Below are 22,056 nucleotides of genomic sequence, written 5' to 3' on the forward strand. Positions count from 1 at the left end.
TCCCTCTTCTCTGCGGCAACCCCTTCTCAATGTCTACAGAACATATTGTCCAAAATAGCTCTTTCGATCTGAGAAGAAGGAATGCGATTCGTGGGAGGACCACCAAGGACTAGTCTAGCACAACAGTTGATGTTCTTCTAGGGAAGGAGAGGTTGTAGGGATGCTATTGGGGGAAGTCTTGGCTAATTCAACTATGCGTGGGAACTAAATAACTAGTCATGGGGTGGCTTAGTGTCCAGTTATTCCAGGATCTCCAAGACTTCATGGAGATTGGAAAGGTTGGGGTTTCCTCCCCCCCCCCCGCAACCACCTGGTAAGGCTGGAGAGCTTTCGATTGGCTCAGAGATGAAAGGGGAGTTCAGTCTCACCATGACTCATCCACCTGAAGTGCAGCAAAGCCTAGACAGGTGGTCATGGGTGAGTAGGAGCTCTTCACCAGAAGACCCGAAGGCCGCTAGGAAGTAGGGTGAGATGGGGAGGGAACAAAAAACATGTCTCGTTCAAGAACCTCCCTTGCTAAGCCCATCTTCTCCTGCGTCATTTGTGCAACACCAGTCCATTCGGTGGCACTGTCGCACGTACCCCTCCTTACCCCGCCCACCCCCCCAAAATCTCTGTACGACTCCTGTCTTGCCTCCCCCTTGATGCCTGAAGAAGCCTAGGGCATCACCCTCCTCTTTACTCCCTCTCCCTAACCTCTCTGATCCTTGCATTCCTGTGTCCCAGTCCAAATGCACAGTATTGTTTCTGTGTGTCACTATTTCTCACCCAACTTGTTCCCGATGTATAGCCCGGCCTGGTACGAGTGTCTGTTTCGTTTTCTTTGTATCTGTAAATTCATTAAAAAAAAAGGTGGTTCTACCTGATCGGGCTGTGTTTTGCTCATTCTTTTCTGTGCCTTGCTTCCGACGGCTTTCTTTCTTCCCGTCCTTGCCTTCCTGGATTTCTTTTGGCGTACAGGTAGTCCTTAACTTACAACAGTTCGCCTAGTGACTGTTCAAAGTTGCAACAGCACTGGGAAAAAAAGGTGACTTACGGCTTTTTCACACTTAACGACCTTTGTAGCATTCCCCAGGATCATATGATCAAAATTCAGACGCTTGGCAACTGACTCATACTTATGACCGGTGCTGTGTCCTGAGGTCACATGATCCCCTTTTACAACCTTCTGACAAACAAAATCAATGGGGAAGCCAGGTTCACTTTAACAACCATGTTACTAACTTATCACCTTCAGTGATTCACTTAAAACCTGTGACAAAACTGGGGCAAAACTCACTTACTAGATGTCTCACTTAAGAACAGAAATTTTGGGCTCCATTGTGGCTGTAAGTCGAGTACTACCTGTATTTAGTATGAGTGTTTGGTATCTGCTTTTATTCTTTTTTTTAAAATGTACTGTAATTCAGTTCGACTGAGGCTGGTGGATTTGACACTTTCTACTAACTGTGCTTGCGCTGTGTGCAACCAAGGCTCTGCAACGAGAGATGTCCACTGGTTATGGTCCAAAATGTCAAGATGATTGACATTGTAATGATTGTCATCTTGACTTTTGGTCCATCATCTTGACTTGGGGGGCCATTATTCATGGACATTCCTGTCTGCAATGGACAGCCACACTTGGCTTTTCAATGGCCTACAAATTTTGCATTCCCCAAAAGAGTGGGTGGAGCCAGGATGAAGATTACCTGTGATTTCCTTTCCATGTAATTAACATTAAATGCTGTTCGTGTGTCAATTCTCTAGTCATTGATTTACTTATTTCCTCTGCCTGTCCCATTTCCCATTGTAAGTCGTAAGCCACAATCTACTCCCCATGGTTTGTAGAGACCACGTACAGCCACAGTCTGTAGCTCAAAAATGGGAAACTGGGTATAAAAGGGGATCATTATTCTGTAAAAGGGGATCATTATTCTGCCCTGTGAACCGCCCTGAGTCCTCAGGGAGAAGGGCGGTATACAAATATTATTAAATTAAATTAAATTAAATTAAATTAAATTAAATAAAAGAAAGGTATTTGGTCTTTCTGCCGGTCATTTTGTGAGAACTGGGGGTAACTAAGAGAGGGAAGGTTTCAGGGCATTATGCAGCCGGTGTTCAAATGAAATCAGAGAGTCTGACACAAACTTTTATATATATTTACAGCCAATAAGACAGTCAGGCAAACAGGAGCATCGTGAGGTAAATCACAGAGCAAACACAGCACGCAGAAGAAAAAAGGTGGGGAAAAAGGGTAACTCCCCCTCCACACCCACAGCAACCAATCACAGCGCAGATTGCCTCACGGAGGACCCAGCGCTCTCCAACCAATCAACCACAACTGTGTGTTCTGGCTCACTACACAACCCTTCACTGTTCCAGCTACTAAATTTAAATATCTTAACAATGGGCATTGGATCTTACATTCTGAGGACTTTTCATAGTCAGGCAATTACGCAGCAGGTGCTTGAATGAAGTCAGATGCTGACACAAATTTGTAGTTTTATATAAATAAATATATTTTACATCTATATTTACAGCAAACAAGATAGTCAGGTAAACAGGAGCATCATGAGGTAAATCACAGAACAAACAGGGCACACAAAAGAAAAAAGGCGGGGAAAAAGGGAAACTCCCCTCCGCACCTACATCAACCAATCACAGCATAGATTGCCTCACGCAGGAGCCAGCACTCTCTGACCAATCAACTACAACTGTGTGTTCAGGCTCACTGCACAGCCCCACTGCTCCAGCTACTAAATTGTTAAATATCTTAACAGAGGGTAACAGTGTTCCATGCACCTCGGAGTCTAGTCATGCGGAACGCATAAGCATGAAAGTGTCTTCTGACAAAACTGGGTCCCTCAGCTAAGACATGGAGATGAGCACCGTCCCCTAGAGTTGAACTTAACTGGATAAGGGAAACCTTTACTTGTTTTTTTTTAAAGAGACGGAGAAATCTGTGGTTTGCCTTAGGCAAATAAATAAGAAGGCTCCACACCCATTTGCACTACTTAGGTGACCCTGAGGATACAGGTAAATCTCCAAGTGGCCTCAACAACTCTCTAAAAGAATGCAAATGACCAGCTGTCTGCAAGGAGTATAAATCCTTCCATTCCCCACCATCCAGTCAGAGCTGAAGAAGCTTCTTGGATGAGAAGTGAAAGGTCTTCAAAGGAAAAACAAGGAAGTCCAGTTGTCTCTTGAAAAAGCACCTTTCGGGCAAGTAGTCATCAACTTATAACCACAGTTGGGGCCAGAATTTCCATTGCTAAGTAAGACAATTGTTAAGTGAGTCACATCTCACTTTATGACCTCTTTTTATATACAAGTTTTATTGATTTTTTAATATTTACATATAGATGTGTTTGTGAAACAATATGGTGGTTGGGTAGTTAAAATAAGAAATGACCAGTTGTAAATAGTTCAGGTTACATCAACAGAGATGCCCTCTCTAATTCCCTTAGTTATTACATAGTCAAAATAAGCAAGCTAGTACACTTCTAGTCGTAACCTAGTCAATTAATAAAATTCAAAATATATTTTCACTAATACATATCAATATCCTGTTTTTAAATTTTATCTAATTGCAATAGGATATTCTAGAATAGCCTATAGTATATAGGAAAAAGCTTAATTTTGGGGTAACCCACAATTCCCTATTTCAATAAAGAATAATTCTTTTGTCTACAAACTTATATTGTTCATTACAAAACATTCTTATGTTTTACCATTAAAGTCTAGTTTTCATCTTAACAAATCACCAGTTATTAGAAATATATTTTTTGTCTTAACCGTTCAACAATTATTAAAATATTATCTTTTATATATAAAATTCTAGATTCTATACTATAGTTCAAAAGTAACCACTGAATATTCTATAAGTCATCTTGACCGTACATCAATTATTAAAATGCTATCTTTTGATATGTCATTCCAAGTTCTATAATATAGTTCAGAGTTATATTCTAAAAACTTACTTTTGTTTTCCTTTACAGATTTAAAAGCTAAATGTAAAATCAGTTATATTTTTTAGAGATTCCCCTTCATCCATAGAAAGATATTTTTATCTTTAGGAATCTCAAAAGAGAAACAAGTTCAGTTTTTTAAATCTAACTCTTGCGTTCCTTTTGTGTCAATCATGCTTCCCTCTTGGCATCTTTAAATTCTCAAATGTGTATTCTTCCTATACCCCTTATTTGAATCCAGGGAGCGTATCCAAATGTCAGTTTTGCAAGGAAGATGTCCCCTTTGTAACCACTGTATTTTTGCTTTGATGATTCCGTTTTTGATGGTTGGATCCTGAAGCTAAAACTCAAATACTTTGGCCACCTAATGAGAAGGAAGGACTCACTGGAGAAGAGCCTAATGCTGGGAAAGGTTGAGGGCAAGAGAAGAAGGGGACGACAGAGAATGAGGTGGCTGGATGGAGTTACTGAAGCAGTAGGCGTGAGCTTAAATGGACTCCAGAAGATGGTAGAGGACAGGAAAGCCTGGAGGAACGTTGTCCATAGGGTCGCGATGGGTTGGACACGACTTCGCAGCTAACAACAACAACAACAACAAATAATATAGTTGTCATTAAATCAGTCAAATCTTTTTGCTCTTCCAATTCTATCTGGGTTAGGTAGAAAGTAGTAGCTGGTATTATGGTTGTCATTTGATTAATTGAATTCTCAATATATTGTATTTGAAGGCCTTTAGTGTCTTCACTCTTGGTGTTGCTTTCTTCAGGTGCTGTTGCTTTTTGGCTTGTAAGTTTTGTAGTTACCATTAAAGTTTGGACTTTAAGGTTTTCTGTAGGTTGCTTTTGTTGTTCTTTGAGATCTCCTATTTTAGTGTTAGTTTCCACTTCTTCTATTTGGTTTTGAATTATCTTTTCCTCATTTAAAGTCAAAATTTGATTTGATGGCTTTATGTTGTCAATGTTTTCTTGCAGTTTGGCTTTAATTTGCTCTGTCATTTCCAAAATCGTGTCCAGTATCAGTTTATAATCAAGGTGTGGGATGTATTCATCCATTTCGTTGTTGTTTGCATTTAAATCTTCCATGGAGGCTGTTTTAATAATAGTCAAAGATTTTCCACCTCCTGAAGAGTTGTATTCAGTGCCAGGTGTTCCCACACTTATCTTTAAGCATAGTGTCAAGGAGAGCTCTGTTATTCAGTCAGCTCTCACAACAGAAAAAAAATTACTTGCTGTACCAGGTTTCGCCACAAGATGTCATCAATAACATATAAGATGCAATGTAAGAATTTTTCCCCCCAAATTAATATAGAACTCTTGTAGGATTAGTCCAAATTTTTTCCTTAATTCACAGCTTAGAGAGAAGATAGGATAGTGGATCCCCAGCAACAAATAGAAGCTTTTTAGTAAATACAGATGAAATTGTTTAATTTCTTTGCTGAATTAATTGAGTTTCTTTTGTAGTTTTGAGGCTTTAAGATTTGTTCCCAAAGTAGATATTCGCCGTTTTCTCAAAAAATGGGGAAGGAGATTTTCAGGAAAGTCCCACAGGAAAATGGTTAAGGGAATAGGAAAGGTAAAAGCTCACCCAGGTCCTCCAGATTGCTTCTTAGTGCTAGGTAGTGCTTTTGGCTTTCGGCAGGGAGCGGCTTAGTGATCAGCCATCTTTATGGCCGGTCTCTTCTTCGGGCCAAAGGAGATGATCCCAGATTCCAGCAGAGGGCTTCCGCCCTTCCACAATCACAGGGAAGTCCTCCTCTCAGTAATTGCCCCTCCAGGGTGATTTTTTACCCTTTTCAGGGTCCTCCCAAAAAGAAAGAAATGGACTGCAGGAAGCAGACTGTTCCTGCACATCTGGAAGCGCCATGCGCGCGAACCGGAAGCCTTTTGCCCCGGTGGCTAAGTGAATCACTGCAGTTGTCAAGTGAATCATGTGGCCATTAAGCAAATCCGGGTTCTCCCATTGACTTTGCTTTTTGGAATCTGTCTGGGAAAGTCACAAATGATGATTAATGACTCCATTTATGATGTGTTGCAAACGTCATAAATACATGTTGGATGCTAAGTGCCTCAATTTTGATCATGTGACCAGAGGGGATGCCATGAGGGTCATAAGTGTGAGGACTGGTTGTAAGTCATTTTTTCCAGTACTGTTGTAACAGAGCGTTCACTGAATGGTTGTAAGTCAAGGACTACCAGTATGGAAAATTGGAATCTGAGTGTGACTATTCACACATGCATAAAAGTCCCTGAAGGCAACAAACAATCATTTGTATGTGTCAACAAGCTATCATACAAGCTAAATGGAATTGACATTTTGCTTTCCATTACCTCAACCTCCCTTATTTCCTCTGTTGGTTCTCAGAGAACCTGGGAACTGTCGAGTTGAAAAGAAGACCATCGACTCCAAGAGATTCAGGATTCGTACTGGCATCTGAGTGACAGCATCACTCCCAAATGGAGGCTTGGCTTCTGCTTGAATTCATCCAATAAAGGAAAGGGCAGCACCCTTCTGACTGTTGGTTTTGCTGGTTGTCTGCTCTTACTATGAAGAAGATTCTTCTAGCATTCGGTCAAAGCACCTTCTGCCAGCGTCAATTTCCCATCGTCCTGTGCGCTCCCACAGGGAGGGCCTCCTCAGGGTACCGCCGGTCAAGGATTGCCGACGGGCGATCCACAGGGGGAGGGCGTTCTCTGTGGGCACGCCTGCCCTATGGAATCAACTGCCAATGGAACTCCGGACTGCCCCCGACCTTCGTTCATTTTGCCGGGACCTAAAAACCTGGCTCTTTTTGCTATCTGGTCTGGACTGAGGGGTTTAATGTTTTTAAATTGTGATTTTAATTTTTTGCGGCTAGACTTAATTTAATTTATTTTAATTTTATATTCGATTGTTTTTAAATTTTGCCTTGTAAACCGCCCTGAGTCCTTCGGGAATAGGACGGTATATAAACCAAATAAATAAATAAATAAATAAATAAATAAATAAATAAATAAATAAATAAATAAATAAATAAATAAATAAATAAATTCCTGTAATTTAAATTCCCTGGTCCATATCCTGCATTCTGGAAAGAGAGAAGACGACCTCTTAAGTTCTCTCGGGGGACGTCCCCTGAGGTCTTCAGAAAGCGATAGCATGTTCTTCCTTGTCTTTACTCCAGATCAAATATTTCTGGCTCCTGCAGTTTCCAGAGATCTTACTTCCTCATCCCTGATCATTCTCATCTCCTTCTCCGGATCTCTTCCAATTTAAAGAGTGGTCCAATGTGGGTCGGTCACCAAGACCAGAGGTGTCATCTTCTGTGCTTTTGGACTCATGCTGGAGCCCCCATCCTAATCCTAATCATAATAATAAAGTTGGAAGGGACCTTGGAGGTCATCTAGTCCAACCCCCTGCTCAGGCAGGAAACCCTATACCATTTCAGACAAAGGGCTGTCCAGTCTCTTCTTAAAACTTCCAGTGTTGGAGCATTCACAGCTTCTGGAGGCAGGTTGTTCCACTGGTTAATTCTTCTAACTGTCAGGAAATTTCTCCTTAGTTCTAGGTTGCTTCTCTCCTTGATTAGTTTCTATCCGTTGCTTCTTGTCCTGGAGAATAGCTTGGTCATAGGTCACTTTTTTCAGTGTCGTAACTTTGAATGGTCACTAAATGAATTGTTGTAAGTCGAGGACTACCCGTGATCTTCTTCTCCATGACTCCACCTAAACCCATTTTAAAGCCATTGAAGTTGAGGGTCATCATCCCAAATTTTGGGAGCCAATTCCATAGCTGCAGAGTTCTGTTTTCTGCATTGAACATTTCTATATAGTTTTTCTGGTAAGATATCTGCCACTGCCAATTTCTATAGGATGCTCTTCAAATTCCCAGCCTAGTCGATAACCAGGCTGTTCTGAAATCCTGTCTTGTTTAGCTTTCTGAAATCAGCCAAGGTCATCTAGGTGCTACCACTGAGTATTATGCGACAACTTCCTTTTCTTACATAATAATAATAATAATAATAATAATAATAATAATAATAATAATAATAATAATAATAACAACAACAACAACAACAACAACAACAACAACAACAACAACAACAACAACAACAATAAAGTTGGAAGGGACCTTGGAGGTCATCTAGTCCAACCCCCTGCTCAGGCAGGAAACCCTATACCATTTCAGACAAACGGCTGTCCAGTCTCTTCTTAAAAACGTCCAGCATTGGAGCATTCACCGCTTCTGGAGGCAGGTTGTTCCACTGGTTAGTTCTTCTAACTGTCAGGAAGTTTCTCCTTAGTTCTAGGTTGCTTCTCTCCTTGCTTCTCTTCCATCCGTTGCTTCTTGTCCTGGAGAATAGCTTGACTCCCTCTTCTTTGTGGCAGGGAACTTCTCTCCAGCTGCTTGGATATTGGATCCTGCAGCATCACTCGAGTGCTTCATCACTTGAGATTTTTAAGAAGAGACTGGACAGCCGCTTGTCTGAAAAGATATAGACCAGGGGGTGTCAAACTGCTTGCCCGCGGAAGCCGCCCCCATCCCATTGCAGGCAATGGCAAAACCGTCCCAATACATTGTGTGACGTCACGTGACGTCGTGAGTTTGACATGTCTGATAGAGACTGTAATGTATTGGGCCTTTTACTTGAACTGTTTTCATGTGTCTTTTGAATGCTGCTTGAGATTGATTAATGAGGGTGTCTGTGTAACGGTTGCTGACTGCCCAGACATGCAGTCTCCAGGACGATCATTGGTTGGCTGTGGGGCAGGAATGGGTTCCTTTAAACCTATTGGCCGCCGCCTAGTGGCCAGCCGTATAAGTAGCTGCGCAGAAGCCTCTGATTCAGTTCTCTTCCTGTTTGCCTCAGTAAAGCAATGTTCCTGTTTGAACCCTCTTGTCTCACCTCCTGCTTTGAAAGAACCCATTACACAACATAGACAGTAATGGGATTCAAATATGTGACCAGCCAGTTCTGGGCAACAAAAAAATTAGCTACCGTGTCTGCCGAACTGGTGAGAACTGGCTGAATCCCACCACTGGGTATAGGGTTTTCTGCCTGAGCCGGGGGCTTGAATAGAAGACCTCCAAGGTCCCTGATTCTGATTCTGATTCTGAACATTATCCTGGGACATGTATAGTCACCTTCGTTCATTAATAGTGGTATCCAGAGCAAGGCAGAGTTCTCGAGGCAGCATTGGATTAAGCAGAACAAGGAGGTGCTAATGGTTGCCTATGATTTGAAAAGGACAGGCAGTCCTTGTTTAACAACCACAATTGAGACCAACGGTCGTTAAATGAGGCAGTCGCTGATTGAAACCACAACTGCTTATGATCTTATTTCAGCTTTCCTTTTCTTTACAGACCTGTGAAGGTTCTAAATGTGAGGACTGGTCACAAAGTAACTTTTCATCACCATCGTCTCTGCGAACAATCACTAAATGAGGAGGTCACTAATTGAGGCACTCGCTAAATGAGCCGGTTGCTCAATGAGCACTGCACGTAAGCTTCTACTAAGGGCAACCAAACTTACATTTACTGATTTTTGCAGTCATATCATACTGCAGACTCACAGCCGGTTGTCAATCAACTACAATCCCAAGATCGTCTCAGAAGTCCTACTCTTAAAGATCTGCTCCTAAAGCAATTTCAAATTAGAGGAAGGAGCTGCATTCACAGAACACATTTAACCACATTACCCAATTAACCCATTTTTCTTGGCTTACAAGAGAGGAGTAAAACATACTGCACTGCACACCAATGCACAGAATAGCTCTGCAAGATTAACGTTAATCAAGCTTGGCTTGTGTCAATGCAGCTGTCAGGTCTTTAACAGATATTAAGCAACTGAGGCAAATCTTGGCAGTGTATACACAGTCACACGACCAACGGAAGCTGTGTCCACACAACAACCACATAAATATATCAAGTGTGAATCTGCATTAGTTCAAAATTCAGCCAGCCTATATTGCATAACTGGACAGTGTTGGGTAGCTTTAACGTTGGTTAGGGCAGGGGTCTCCAATCCCCAGCCGCCAGCCCACTACCGGGCCTTGAGTCATTTGGAACCGGGCCACAGAAGTGGGGGGCAAGCATGTGCGCTCATCCCCACTTTTTGATCACGTGACCCTGGGGATGTTGCAACGGTCACAAGTGTGAAAAACCGTCATGCCACTTCTTTCAGTGGCCATTTTAACTTTGAATGGTCATTAAATGAACTTACATTGAAGACTACCTGTATTAACCTCGGACGCTGACAGGGAGACTTTTTTTTCTGGTTTGCAAGCAGCTTCCCTGTTTTCAGCCAGACTTGTCATTTTATGGTAGAGGATATCCAAATGCAGGTGACTTGGAGAAGCTAGAATCGGAATCAGAATGGAGTTAAAGGGACCTTGGAGGTCTTGTAGTCCAACCCTCTGCTCAAGCAGGAGACCCTATACCCATGGTGACGAACCTAAGGCACGTGTGCCACAGGTGGCACGCAGAGCCCTCTCTGTGGGCACGCTCGCCGTCGCCCCAGTCCTAGGCCTTCAGCTGGGTTTTATAAAACCTTTTCGCTTTAGGCCTCCGCCGCCGTGTGCAAAAAAAAAAAAAGGTTGAATCAATCAATCAATTTCAACTTTTTGGGGGAATAAAAAAGATCTCGCAAAGTTGGAATTGACTGATTGAACTTATTAGTCCCACCCAGTCTGCCGTTACCACCGCAGCCACGCCCACCCAATGGGCCACACCCACCCAGTTGGTCACCCCCACGCCCACCCAGCACCCGATGATACATAAGTGGGTTTTGGGTTGCAGTTTCAGCACTCGTTCTCTAAACGATTCGCCATCACTGCCCTATACCCAGTGCTTTTTTTGTAAAAAAAAAAAAAGGTGCCGGAACTCCCACACGTCATACTTGCCTACTATTATGTCGTGGGCTCTGATGAGCAGGAATGAAGACACGCAGTTGAGTACAGAGAAACTCATTCTTTATTAAAGCTGAAACTGTACTGAGGATTTGGAGTCACCCTGCCACAATATATAGCCAGACCCTCTGGTAGCAACCAATCGGATTGAACCCATGTTTGCCGCCCAAAGTTGACCAATTGCAGGACCGGAGACGTCCTGTCTGGGTTGCTGGAGAACCGTTAGTTCTCCAGCAACGCACGTGGTGCTATTCCAAAAGCCCAGTACATAACACCTACCCTACAAGGTTCCATCCAAAAAAGGTGCCGGAACTCCATTCTGGGCGTTCTATGACCAGAAAAAAAGCCCTGTCTCTACCATTCCAGACAAATTGATGTCAATTCTTAAAAAAACCTCCAGGGATGGAGCACCCGGAAGTTCTGAAGGCAAGCCGTATCCCTGGGGAATTGTTCTCGCTGTTAGGAAGTTTCTCCAGGTCTTTGGTTGCCCCAAAGATGCTTTTTTTTTTTCAAGAGGCAACTGGAACTTTCTTGTTTTTTCTTGGAAGACGTTTCATTTCTCATCCGAGAAGCTCCTTCAAGCTCAGAGCTGAAGGAGCTTCTCGGATGAGAAGCGAAACGTCTTCCAAGAAAAAAACAAGAAAGTTCCAGTTGCCTTGTGGGGGAAAAAACAAAACAACAACAACAAAAAAACCACCTTTGGGACAAGTTTCTCCTTTGTTCCAGGTGCTCCTCTCCTTGATTAGGAAGAGCGTGGCTCGGCTCTGCTTTCTCCCTGTGGCTGGAGCGGCATCTCCTTATCTTGCATTCCAGCAAAGGACATTTGCAAAAAGCCAATTATGGGCATCTTGGCTTCGCCTGCCCAAGGACGTGCCCTCTCCACCTTGCCTCTCCGTGCAGAGACTTGCGCACATCCAGCAGCCGCTGTGGACCCTCCAAGGCCATGTCTTCATTGAGCTCTTCCTCCACTTTCCGCTCCGAGCACATCAGCACCTACACGCCGCGCAAGCACCACTTCGAGCCTCTGCTGGACCCTCCACACGGGATCTTTGGGCCAGGGAGGACTCAAGAGCCCTATGGGTATTCAGGTGAGTGAGCACTTTTTGGGGTGGGGAATCCCAGGTGCATGTTATGTTCCACCACTACCCCTCCCCCTTGGACTCCAGAGTCAAGGCGGTCCTAGAGCTGTACCTTAAATGATCAAAAATTGACCAAGAGAGTCAGAATTTTCTGATTTCCTGCATTCTATGAACAATAGCTAGCTGCTGTTTTGCTCTGTGTGGCCCCTTCACATGATATGCTTTCTTTGACTCTTGAGTAAGCCCCTTGGGAGGGGATTCTTGCAACGCATCATGCAGGTAGTCCTCAATTTACAGCCACTCGTTTAGTGGCCATTCCAAGTTACAACAGTACTGGAAAAAGTGACTTATGACTGGGATTTACACACACACACACACACACACACACACACACACACACACACGTTTGTGTGTGTGTATGTTAAATGTTTGTTAAGTATTTAGAAGGGTATGGCTGACTGATGAGAACAAATAAGTTTGAAATGCATATCAGTCTCCCTTTAATTCTTTGTTAGCAACCCCCCAAAAAATTACATATATATATAACTGTTGCAGCCTCCTTGTGGCCATGTGATCAAAACTCAGGAACTTGGCAACTGGCCATGAATTTACAACCATGGCAGCGTCATGTGATCCCAACTGGCAACCTTCCCAGCTGGCTTCCCACGCACAAAGTCAATGGGGGGGGGAGCCATATTTCCTTAACAACTGCAGTGATTTTGTTTAACAACTCTCTTGCTCAGCAATGGAAATTTTGGGATCAGCTGTGGTCATAAGTCAAGGACTACCTGTATAAGAACATGTGCTATGAATTAATAGACTTCATGCGCGGCAGATGCAAGAGGAAATCAAACTAAGCCTATTGTGATGGATAAATGCATCTGAGTTAATTATGAGAATTTGAGTGAACCATCACTGAAATGTCTGACAATTTATGGACCTCAAAACATGCTCAGTTACAACTGTAAAAAAACCCAGCAGGCAAGACAGGGTTAGATTTAGGGTTAAGCAAGAAGCTGTTTCCTGGGGGTGCATTTTCCAAAAAAATTAATGGCTGGGGCTCCCAGAAACAAAATATTAATTAATCCCACCCACCCGCTTTTTAAATACACCAAATGACAGCAGGTAGCCAATCTTGGCTGATCTTGGGGTGGGGTGGGGGGAAAATTAAGAAGCATGAAGCTTGGTTAGTACAGTACTGGATTGCAAAAACCTACGTCACCACTAGAGGGCAGCAGGATGATACCAAAAACTCTCTCTCACCAGTAGGGGTCACTTGCAATGTTGCTGCTCAGGTAGACTAGCCCCAGAGGCGGGGCTTGGTGTAGGAATGAAGGCATAGTGCTAAAAACAGGGCGATCCTGAGTTCTACACCTGCCTTAGGCACAAAGATGGTTGGGGATTTGAGGCCAGCCACTCTGTCAGTCCTACAAAGGAGACAATGGCAAATTACATCCAAAAAAAAAAAACTTTGCCAAAAAAGCTGCAGGAACTTGTCCAGGCAGCCATCAGGAATCAAGACTCATCTCTCTCTCTCTCTTTCTCCCCCTCCCTTCCTCCCTTCTGCTCTCTCCCCTCCCTCCCTCTCTCTCCCTCCCTCTCTCCCTTTCTCTCTCCCCCTCCTTCTCTCCCTCCCCCTCTCCCTTTCTCCCTCTCTCTCCCTCTCCCTCTCCCCCTCCCTCTCTCCCTCTCTCTCTCCCCTCCCTCTCTCTCCGTCTCTCTCCCCCTCTGCCTCCCCTTCTCCCTCTGTCTCCCCTCCCCTCTCCCTTTCTCCCTCTCCCCATCCCTCTCTCTCCCCCTCCCCCTCCCCCTCTCCCTTTCTCCCTCTCTCTCTCCCTCCCCCTCTCCTCCTCCCTCTCTCCCTCCCTCTCTCTCCGTCTCTCTCTCCCTCCGCCTCCCCCTCTCCCACTGTCTCCCCTCTCCTCTCCCTTTCTCCCTCTCCTCCTCCCTCTCTCTCTCCCTTCCCTCTCTCCCCCTCCCCCTCCCCCTCTCCCTCCCCCTCTCCCTTTCTCCCTCTCTCTCTCCCTCCCCCTCTCCCCCTCCCCCTCCCTCTCTCCCTCCCTCCCTCCCTCTCTCTCCCCTCCTTCTCCCTCCATCTCTCTCCCTCTGCCTCCCCCTCTCCCTCTGTCTCCCCTCCCCTCTCTCTTTCTCCCTCTCCCCCTCCCTCTCTCTCTCCCCTCCCTCTCTCCCCCTCCCCCTCTCCCTTTCTCCCTCTCTCTCTCTCTCTCCCTCCCTCTCTGCCCCTCCCCCTCCCCCTCTCCCTCCCTCCCTCTCTCTCCCCTCCCTCTCTCCCTTTCTCCCTCTCTCCTTCCCTCCCTCTCTCTCCCCTCCCTCTCTCTCCATCTCTTTCTCCCTCTGCCTCCCCCTCTCTCTCTGTCTCCCCACCCCTCTCCCTTTCTCCCTCTTCCCTCCCTCTCTCCCCTCCCTCTCTCTCCCCCTCCCCCTCTCCCTCCCCCTCTCCCTTTCTCCCTCTCTCCCTCCCCCTATCCCCCTCCCCCTCCATCTCTCCCTCCCTCCCTTTCTCCCCTCCCTCTGTCTCCGTCTCTCTCTCCCTCCACCTCCCCCTCTCCCACTGTCTCCCCTCTCCTCTCCCTTTCTCCCTCTCCTCCTCCCTCTCTCTCTCCCTTCCCTCTCTCCCCCTCCCCCTCCCCCTCCCCCTCTCCCTTTCTCCCTCTCTCTCTCCCTCCCCCTCTTCCCCTCCCCCTCCCTCTCTCCCTCCCTCCCTCCCTCCCTCTCTCTCCCCTCCTTCTCCCTCCATCTCTCTCCCTCTGCCTCCCCCTCTCCCTCTGTCTCCCCTCCCCTCTCTCTCTCTCTCTCTCCCTCCCTCTCTGCCCCTCCCCCTCCGCCTCCCCCTCCCTCTCTCCCTCCCTCCCTCTCTCTCCCTTTCTCCCTCTCTCCTTCCCTCCCTCTCTCTCCCCTCCCTCTCTCTCCATCTCTTTCTCCCTCTGCCTCCCCCTCTCTCTCTGTCTCCCCTCCCCTCTCCCTTTCTCCCTCTTCCCTCCCTCTCTCCCCTCCCTCTCTCTCCCCCTCCCCCTCTCCCTCCCCCTCTCCATTTCTCCCTCTCTCCCTCCCCCTATCCCCCTCCCCCTCCATCTCTCCCTCCCTCCCTCTCTCCCCTCCCTCTGTCTCCGTCTCTCTCCCCCTCCCCCTCCCCCTCTGTCTCCCCTCCCCTCTCCCTTTCTCCCTCTCCCCCTCCCTCCCTCCCTCTCTCTCTCTCTGTCTCTCTCTCTCTCACACACACACACTCCCTTCTCTTTGCACCCTTCCCAGGCTCCCCTCCGTCGGTCCATTCCTCCGCCTTGGGCAGCAGCAACGTGGTGGCCAGTGGGAACAAGTACCAGGTCATCACAGATCTCAGCCAGTTTGAACCTCAAGATATTGTGGTGACTTCCTACAACTATTGCATTGTTATCCAAGCTGAGAAGGTAAGAAGGGGGCTCCTGTCAGGGCTGAGATATGCGGGGGGGGGGGGATGAAAAGGAACCCAGTCGAGGGAGGAAGTCATATGCGATTGGAATGTCCAAAGGGATGACTTGCTCTGGCCATTAAACAGATCTCCCAACTGCTAAAATTAGCTCCAAGCAGCACCGTCACCCAGGAGGCCAAGCTAACTCTGGAGGAGGCTTGTGTCACGGGAATCCCCAAACCTGCTGCCCTCCACATTGATTGGCACCTCTCTCAGTTGGGCCGAACTGGGCTGCAGTCTGCAAGGAGATCAGATCAGTCAATCCTGAGTTGAAGTCCATGAGTCATAAAAGAGCCGAGGTTGCCTACCCCTGATCTATCTATTCACCAAAGTCATCAACGTCCAAATAGGGTCCCTGTTTAGGACAGCCTTTCTCAACCTTAGCAATTTTTAAGATGTGTGGATTTTGACTTTCAGAATTCTGCGGTTGGCTGGGAAAATCTGGGAACTGAAGTCCAGACATCTTAAAGCTGCCGAGGCTGAGAAACACTGCTTGAGGGGAGTGAGTGATCAGGGCAGGGAAAGAGGAACCTTAATTAAATCAAAGATCAAACTGAGCGGAAGGCAGTTTCCTTGAGTGCTAAGGATGATGCAACACCAGGATGCTTTGTCAAAAACAACAACAACAACAACCCAACAACTGGACTTGCTTTGTTTTTCCTTGAAGAGGTTTCCCTTCTTATTCTAAGAAGCTTCTTCAGTTCTGACCGAATTCCGAAGGTTCCGTCAGAACTGAAGAAGCTTCTTGGGTGAGAAGTGAAATGTCTTCAAGGAAAAACCAAGGAAGGCCGGTTGGTTTTTTGAAAAAAAAGCATTTTTGGGACAACCATGACCTGGATGACTGAGAATCTCCACAGACATGCAACGCCAAGAGTTCCTCTGCAATTGCGGGTCCGCCAGTTGCTGGCCCTCAATCTTTCCCAGCATGAGGCTCTTCTCCAGTGAGTCCTTCCTTCTCATTAGTTGGCCAAAGTATTTGAGTTTTAGCTTCAGGATCTGGCCTTCTAAAGAGCAGTCAGGGTTGATCTCCTCTAGGACAGACAGACGACAGAGAATGAGGTGGCTGGATGGAGTCACTGAAGCAGTAGGTGTGAGCTTAAATGGACTCCAGAAGATGGTAGAGGACAGGAAGGCCTGGAGGAACATTGTCCATAGGGTCGCGATGGGTCGGACACGACTTTGCAGCTAACAACAACAACAACAACAACAGTTGCTGGCATTGCTGATTTATTCTATCTGAAAATTCAGGTTCTCTTCTAATTCAGCATTTCTCAACCTGGGTCACTTTTAGACGTGGGTCTTCAAACTTGACCCTTTTATGACTTGTGGACTTCAACTCCCAGAATTCCTCAGCCAGGCACACTGACTGAGGAATTCTGGGAATTGAAGTCCACAAGTCATAAAAGGGCCAAGTTTGAAGATCCCTACTATAGACTATGCCAAAGTTGGGCTCACCCACTTATGTTTGCTTGCCTTGCAGATGGCCGATGATGGCATCGTCTCCAATACCTTCACCCACAAGTGCCAGCTGCCAGCAGACATGGATCCTCTGTCCATCAGTTGCTCCCTGAATGATGCTGGCAAGTTGATCATCACGGCTAGGAGGCAACAGCTGTCCCCATCACCTCTGTATCGTACGGAGGTGAAACTCTAAGTGTACCCCATTCACCCAAAAAAGCACATCAGCCCACTCCCTAAAGCTCCCCTGCATACGGTTGATTCTTAGTTTGACTGGTGGGCATCCCTTCTCCATGCCACGCCATACTATAGAACCGTGTGGCATTGCCATGCATTCCTTCACCCTTAGATCCCATGTTCATTGGATAGAAAGAAAACCCTAGGGTAGTCCTTGACTTATGACCGCAGTTTGGATGGCAACTTCCATTCCTGAGCAATGAATTTGTTGAGTTGTTCCCAATTCTACGACCATTTTTTTTATGGTTGGTAAAGCAATCACTGCAGTTGCTAAGTGAATCACATGGTTGTTAAATGAATCGGGATTCCCCCATTGACACTGAATGCCAGAAGCCCCTGGGGACGCTGCAACTGTCGTAAAGAAAAGCCAGTTACCAAGTGCCCGAATTCTGATCCCATCAGCACAGAGACACCGAGACTGTCATAAGTGCGAGGACTGGTTGTAAAGTCACTTTTTAAACTCTGCCGTAACTTCGGTGGTTAAACAGTCGTACGTTGAGGACTACAGTATGTGCAGCGTGAGAGAGACAAAAAAAGCAACAACTGGGTGGCTATGAAATGGCTGTGATCTTCCATTGTTGGGGTATGCAAAGCCACAGCTTCTACGGGAAAAAATGTCATGAGGTCTAGAAGCTCAAAGCTTGCGGGGGATATAGGGGGCGATTTAAAATTTGGAGAGCATCCGACAGTTAAGCTATGAGAGTTGGGCTGCAGTACCTTGGAGGGAGGATAGGTGGCAGTAAAAGTGCTCTCTCCTGCTATCTGGGAGGGTCTGGGTTTGGGGGGGTGGGCTTTACTGGGCAGTCAAGAAAAAAAACACCCAGATTACTGGGTGTATCTGGCTACAGACCCCCATTAAGCCCTACTAAGACCACACCTGGAATACTGCAGCCACCATAGCACAAAAAAGATGTTGAGAGTTTGGAAAAAAAATGCAGAGAAGAGCAACTAAGATGAACAAAGGCCTGGAGACTAAAACATTTTAAGAATGGTTGCAGGACTTGGGTTTGGCCAGTCTAAAGAAAAGAAGAAATAGGGGAGACATGATAGCAGTGTTCCAGTATCTGAGGGGCTGCCACAAGGCTAAGGAGAAACTTCCTGACAGTTAGAACAATTAACCAGTGGAACAACCTGCCTCCAGAAGTTGGGAATGCTCCAGCACTGGAAGTTTTTAAGAAGAGACTGGACAGCCATGTGTCCGAAATGGTATAGAGCAGGGATAGGCAACCTCGGCTCTTTTATGACTCATGGACTTCAACTCCCAGAATTCCTGAGTCAGCATAGCTGACTCAGGAATTCTGGGAGTTGAAGTCCATGAGTCATAAAAGAGCCGAGGTTGCCTACCCCTGGTATAGAGTTTCCTGCCTGATCAGGGGGTTGGACTAGATGACCTCCAAGGTCCCTTCCAACTTTTTGATGATGATGATGATGATGATGATGATGATGATGATGATGATGATGATGATGATGCAGAGAGGGGGCAGGTTGTTCAGCAGAGCACCAGAGGGTAGGACGAGAAACAATGGATGGAAACTAACCAAGGAGAGAAGCAACCTAGAACTAAGGAGAAATTTCCTGACAGTCAGAACAACTAACCAGTGGAACAACCTGCCTCCAGAGGTGGTGAATGCTCCAACACTGGAAGTTTTTAAGAAGAGACTGGACAGCCACCTGTCTGAGATGGCGTAGGTTCTCCTGCTTAAGTGAGGGGCTGGACTAGAGGACCTCCAAGGTCCCTTCCAGCTGTATTCTATTCTTCTAAAGGGTGACTCTGCTCCCTTCTGCTCTCTGCCATTATCCGAGAATTTTCTTGCCCCATTTGCCTTTTATTTCCCGGCATTTCCAGACACCAAGCTGGCTAAGCTCCCGTGTTTCAGGTAGTCCTCGACTTACAGTCGTTTCATTTAGTGACCTTTTCAAAGTTTCAGCTGATGCTTCACTCAAAGTGCACCGGGAAAAAGTGACATGACAGTTGCCACATCCTTGCAGCCAAGCGATCAAAATTCAGATGCTTTGCAACGGACAGGGTGTTTACGACGGTCGCGGCGTCTCCCCGGGGGCTCACCGGATCCCCTTTTTTTGTGACCTTCTGACCAGCAACGTCAACGGGGAAGGCAGATTCGCTTAGCAACCGTGTGACTAGCTTAACGCCTGCGGTGATTCGCTTTGTAACTGTGGCAAGAAAGGTCGTTAAAATGGAGCCAAACTCACTGAACCACTGTCTCGCTTAGCAGTCGAAATTTTGGGCTCACTTGTGGTCCTAAGGTGAGGACTCCCTGTGTTATTTGCTGAGAAAGGTTTGAGCATAGGCAGGCTGGGGTGGGAAACCAGCGTCCTCGGAAATAAAGACGATGCGGTCTTTGGCTTACCAAGCGCTTCTTCTCTTTTCATTTGGACTTAAAATGAAAACCGTTTTTGCCAAAAGGGGCAGAAAATCAGGGGACAGCCGAGGGGGGAAGGACCCTTTCTCTTTTTCTCAGGTGGCTTCTATCTTCTGCCTTTCTTCTCCCGCCCTCCTGCCCTATAAGGACTCCCCCACCCATCGTTACTCCTGGGCGCCACCGTCTGCAGCTTCCTCCCCTCTGCGCATCGCCTGGGCTTTTTAAAACCGACCCGATTATCCAGGAAATCTAGAACAAGACATGCGTCTCAAACCCACAGCCAGCCTTTCCCAAACCTGGCATGGTCCAAGGATGGTGGTGAGGCTGGCTGGGGATGATGGGTGCACTTCTAGAAAGACTCCGGATCTGAGCTGATGAGGTCTGGAGCCCATCTTGACCTTCTGACAGAAGGGGGGGAGGGAGGGAGGGAAGGAAGGAAGGAAAAAAGAAAGAGGGAAGAGAGGGAAGGAAGGAAGGAAGGAAAGAAGAAAGGAAGGAAGGAAGGAAGGAAGGAAGGAAGGAAGGAAGGAAGGAAGGAAGGAAGGAGGGAAGGAAGGAAGGAAGGAAGGAAGGAAGGAAGGAAGGAAGGAAGGAAGGAAGGAAGATGGAAGGGAGGGAGGGAGGGAGGGAGGGAGAGAAGGAAAATAGATGGAATGAAGAAAGGAAGGAAAGGGAAGGAAGGAAGGAAGGAAGGAAGGAAGGAAGGAAGGAAGGAAGGAGAGAGAGAAGGAAGGAAGGAAGAAAGAAAGGAAGGAAAAAAGAAAGATGGAAGGGGGGAGGGAAGGAAGGAAGGAAGGAAGAAAAAAAGAAAGATGGAAGGGGGGAGGGAAGGAAGGAAGGAAGGAAAAAAGAAAGAGGGAAGAGAGGGAAGGAAGGAAGGAAGGAAGGAAGGAAGGAAGGAAGGAAGAAAAAAAGAAAGATGGAAGGGGGGAGGGAGGGAAGGAAGGAAGGAAGGAAGGAAGGAAGGAAGGAAGGAAGGAAGGAAGGAAGGAAGGAAGGAAGGTTTTTGGTTCAAGGCAGAAATCCAATTTATGTATGTAGAAGGGGGGAGTGGATTAGCATTTAAATTACAGTAATTAAGCTTTAAATCAACAATTTAAAAGAGACTCATTTAAATGATTTAAAGCAAGGCTGCCCGCTGATATTTTTCTGGGAATTGTGCTACTGAATCTTGTGACTTCATAATTCAGCAAAGGAATTATGTAGGCAACGCTTTTATGCTTATCCTCAATCCCTAGTTTTTGTCTTCCAATACCAGCTGCAGATGATTGCTGTGTTTTGCTTTGGTGCTCACATGGTGGGGGGGGGGGGGAAACAACGGCCAGAGAGCTACCAAGTTCCTGCAAATGGATATTCATCTCAGGATCCCGCAAAAGATTCAAATGCAAAGAGGGAAAATACAGAGAGATTTTGGGAAGAGATGCAAAAGAAATGGAGACAAATTCCTTGTTTGTCTAACCACACTTGGCGAAATAAAACCTATTCTATTCTATTCTATTCTATTCTATTCTATTCTATTCTATTCTATTCTATTCTATTCTATTCTATTCTATTCTATTCTATTCTATTCCTATTATTCTATTCTATTCTATTCTATTCTATTCTATTCTATTCTATTCTATTCTATTCTATTCTATTCTATTCTATTCTATTCTTATTCCTATTTATTTATTTATTTTTTTTATTACATTTATATACCGCCCTTTCCCGAAGGACTCAGGGCGGTTTACAGGGTGATTAAAAACAAAAATACAAAAGTTAAAAACAATTAAAAAATTATATCCGTCCCTGAACAAATAAAACCCCAGTTAAAATTAAAACTAAAATTAAAATTCTCAGCCTGGGCCAGAGAGCTCGAAGAGCCAAGTCTTCAGGTCCCGGCGGAATGAACGTAGGTCAGGGGTAGTCCTCAGCTCCACTGGCAGCTGGTTCCAGAGGGCAGGCGCACCCACTGAGAAGGCCCTATCCCTGGGTGTCGCCCGCTGGCAATCTCTTACCGGTGGCACCCTGAGAAGACCCTCCCTGTGGGAGCACACTGGACGAAGGGAGCTTGATGCCGGCAGCAGGTGTTCCCTCAGATATCCCGGACCCAAGCCATTTAGGGCTTTATAGGTCATCACCAGCACCTTGAATCTCACCCGAAGGGCAACCGGGAGCCAATGCAGCTTGCGGAGCAGAGGTGTTACATGGGAGTATCGGGAAACCCCCATCACAACTCGCGCGGCCGCATTCTGCACCAGCTGAAGCCTCTGAGTGGTCCTCAAGGGCAGCCCCATGTAGAGAGCGTTCCTATTCCTATTCCCTATTCTTCTATTCTATTCTATTCTATTCTATTCTATTCTATTCTATTCTATTCTATTCTATTCTATTCTATTCTATTCTATTCTATTCTATTCTATTCCCTATTTCTACTCTACTCTACTCCATCCCATCCCATCTCATCCCATCCCTCTCTCAAAATGGGATATAATTTGTTCATCTTTCCTTTCCCCGCAGTTTAATCTCACCTAACGTATGAAATTATTTAAAAGAAACTGGGCATTCTCAGTATTAAAGGTTTGAAAAAGAACTGAGAGCAAACACGTTCTGAGTTGTGTTTTTTTT

General features: G+C 46.0%; 1 protein-coding gene across 1 annotated transcript; it reads left to right on the forward strand.

The window, feature by feature from the left end:
• Window positions 1-11,774: 11,774 nt before the first annotated feature.
• Window positions 11,775-17,030, forward strand: HSPB7 (heat shock protein family B (small) member 7; the record flags this gene model as incomplete). Its single annotated transcript, XM_081328241.1, has 3 exons — window positions 11,775-11,919; window positions 15,181-15,335; window positions 16,857-17,030. 3 exons carry the CDS (start codon window positions 11,775-11,777, stop codon window positions 17,028-17,030), a joined length of 474 nt encoding a protein of 157 aa, XP_081184367.1.
• Between the last annotated feature and the right edge of the window lie 5,026 nt (window positions 17,031-22,056).

This window comes from Vipera berus (assembly GCF_964194415.1).
Source record: "Vipera berus genome assembly, chromosome: 5".
Taxonomy (NCBI): domain Eukaryota; kingdom Metazoa; phylum Chordata; class Lepidosauria; order Squamata; family Viperidae; genus Vipera; species Vipera berus.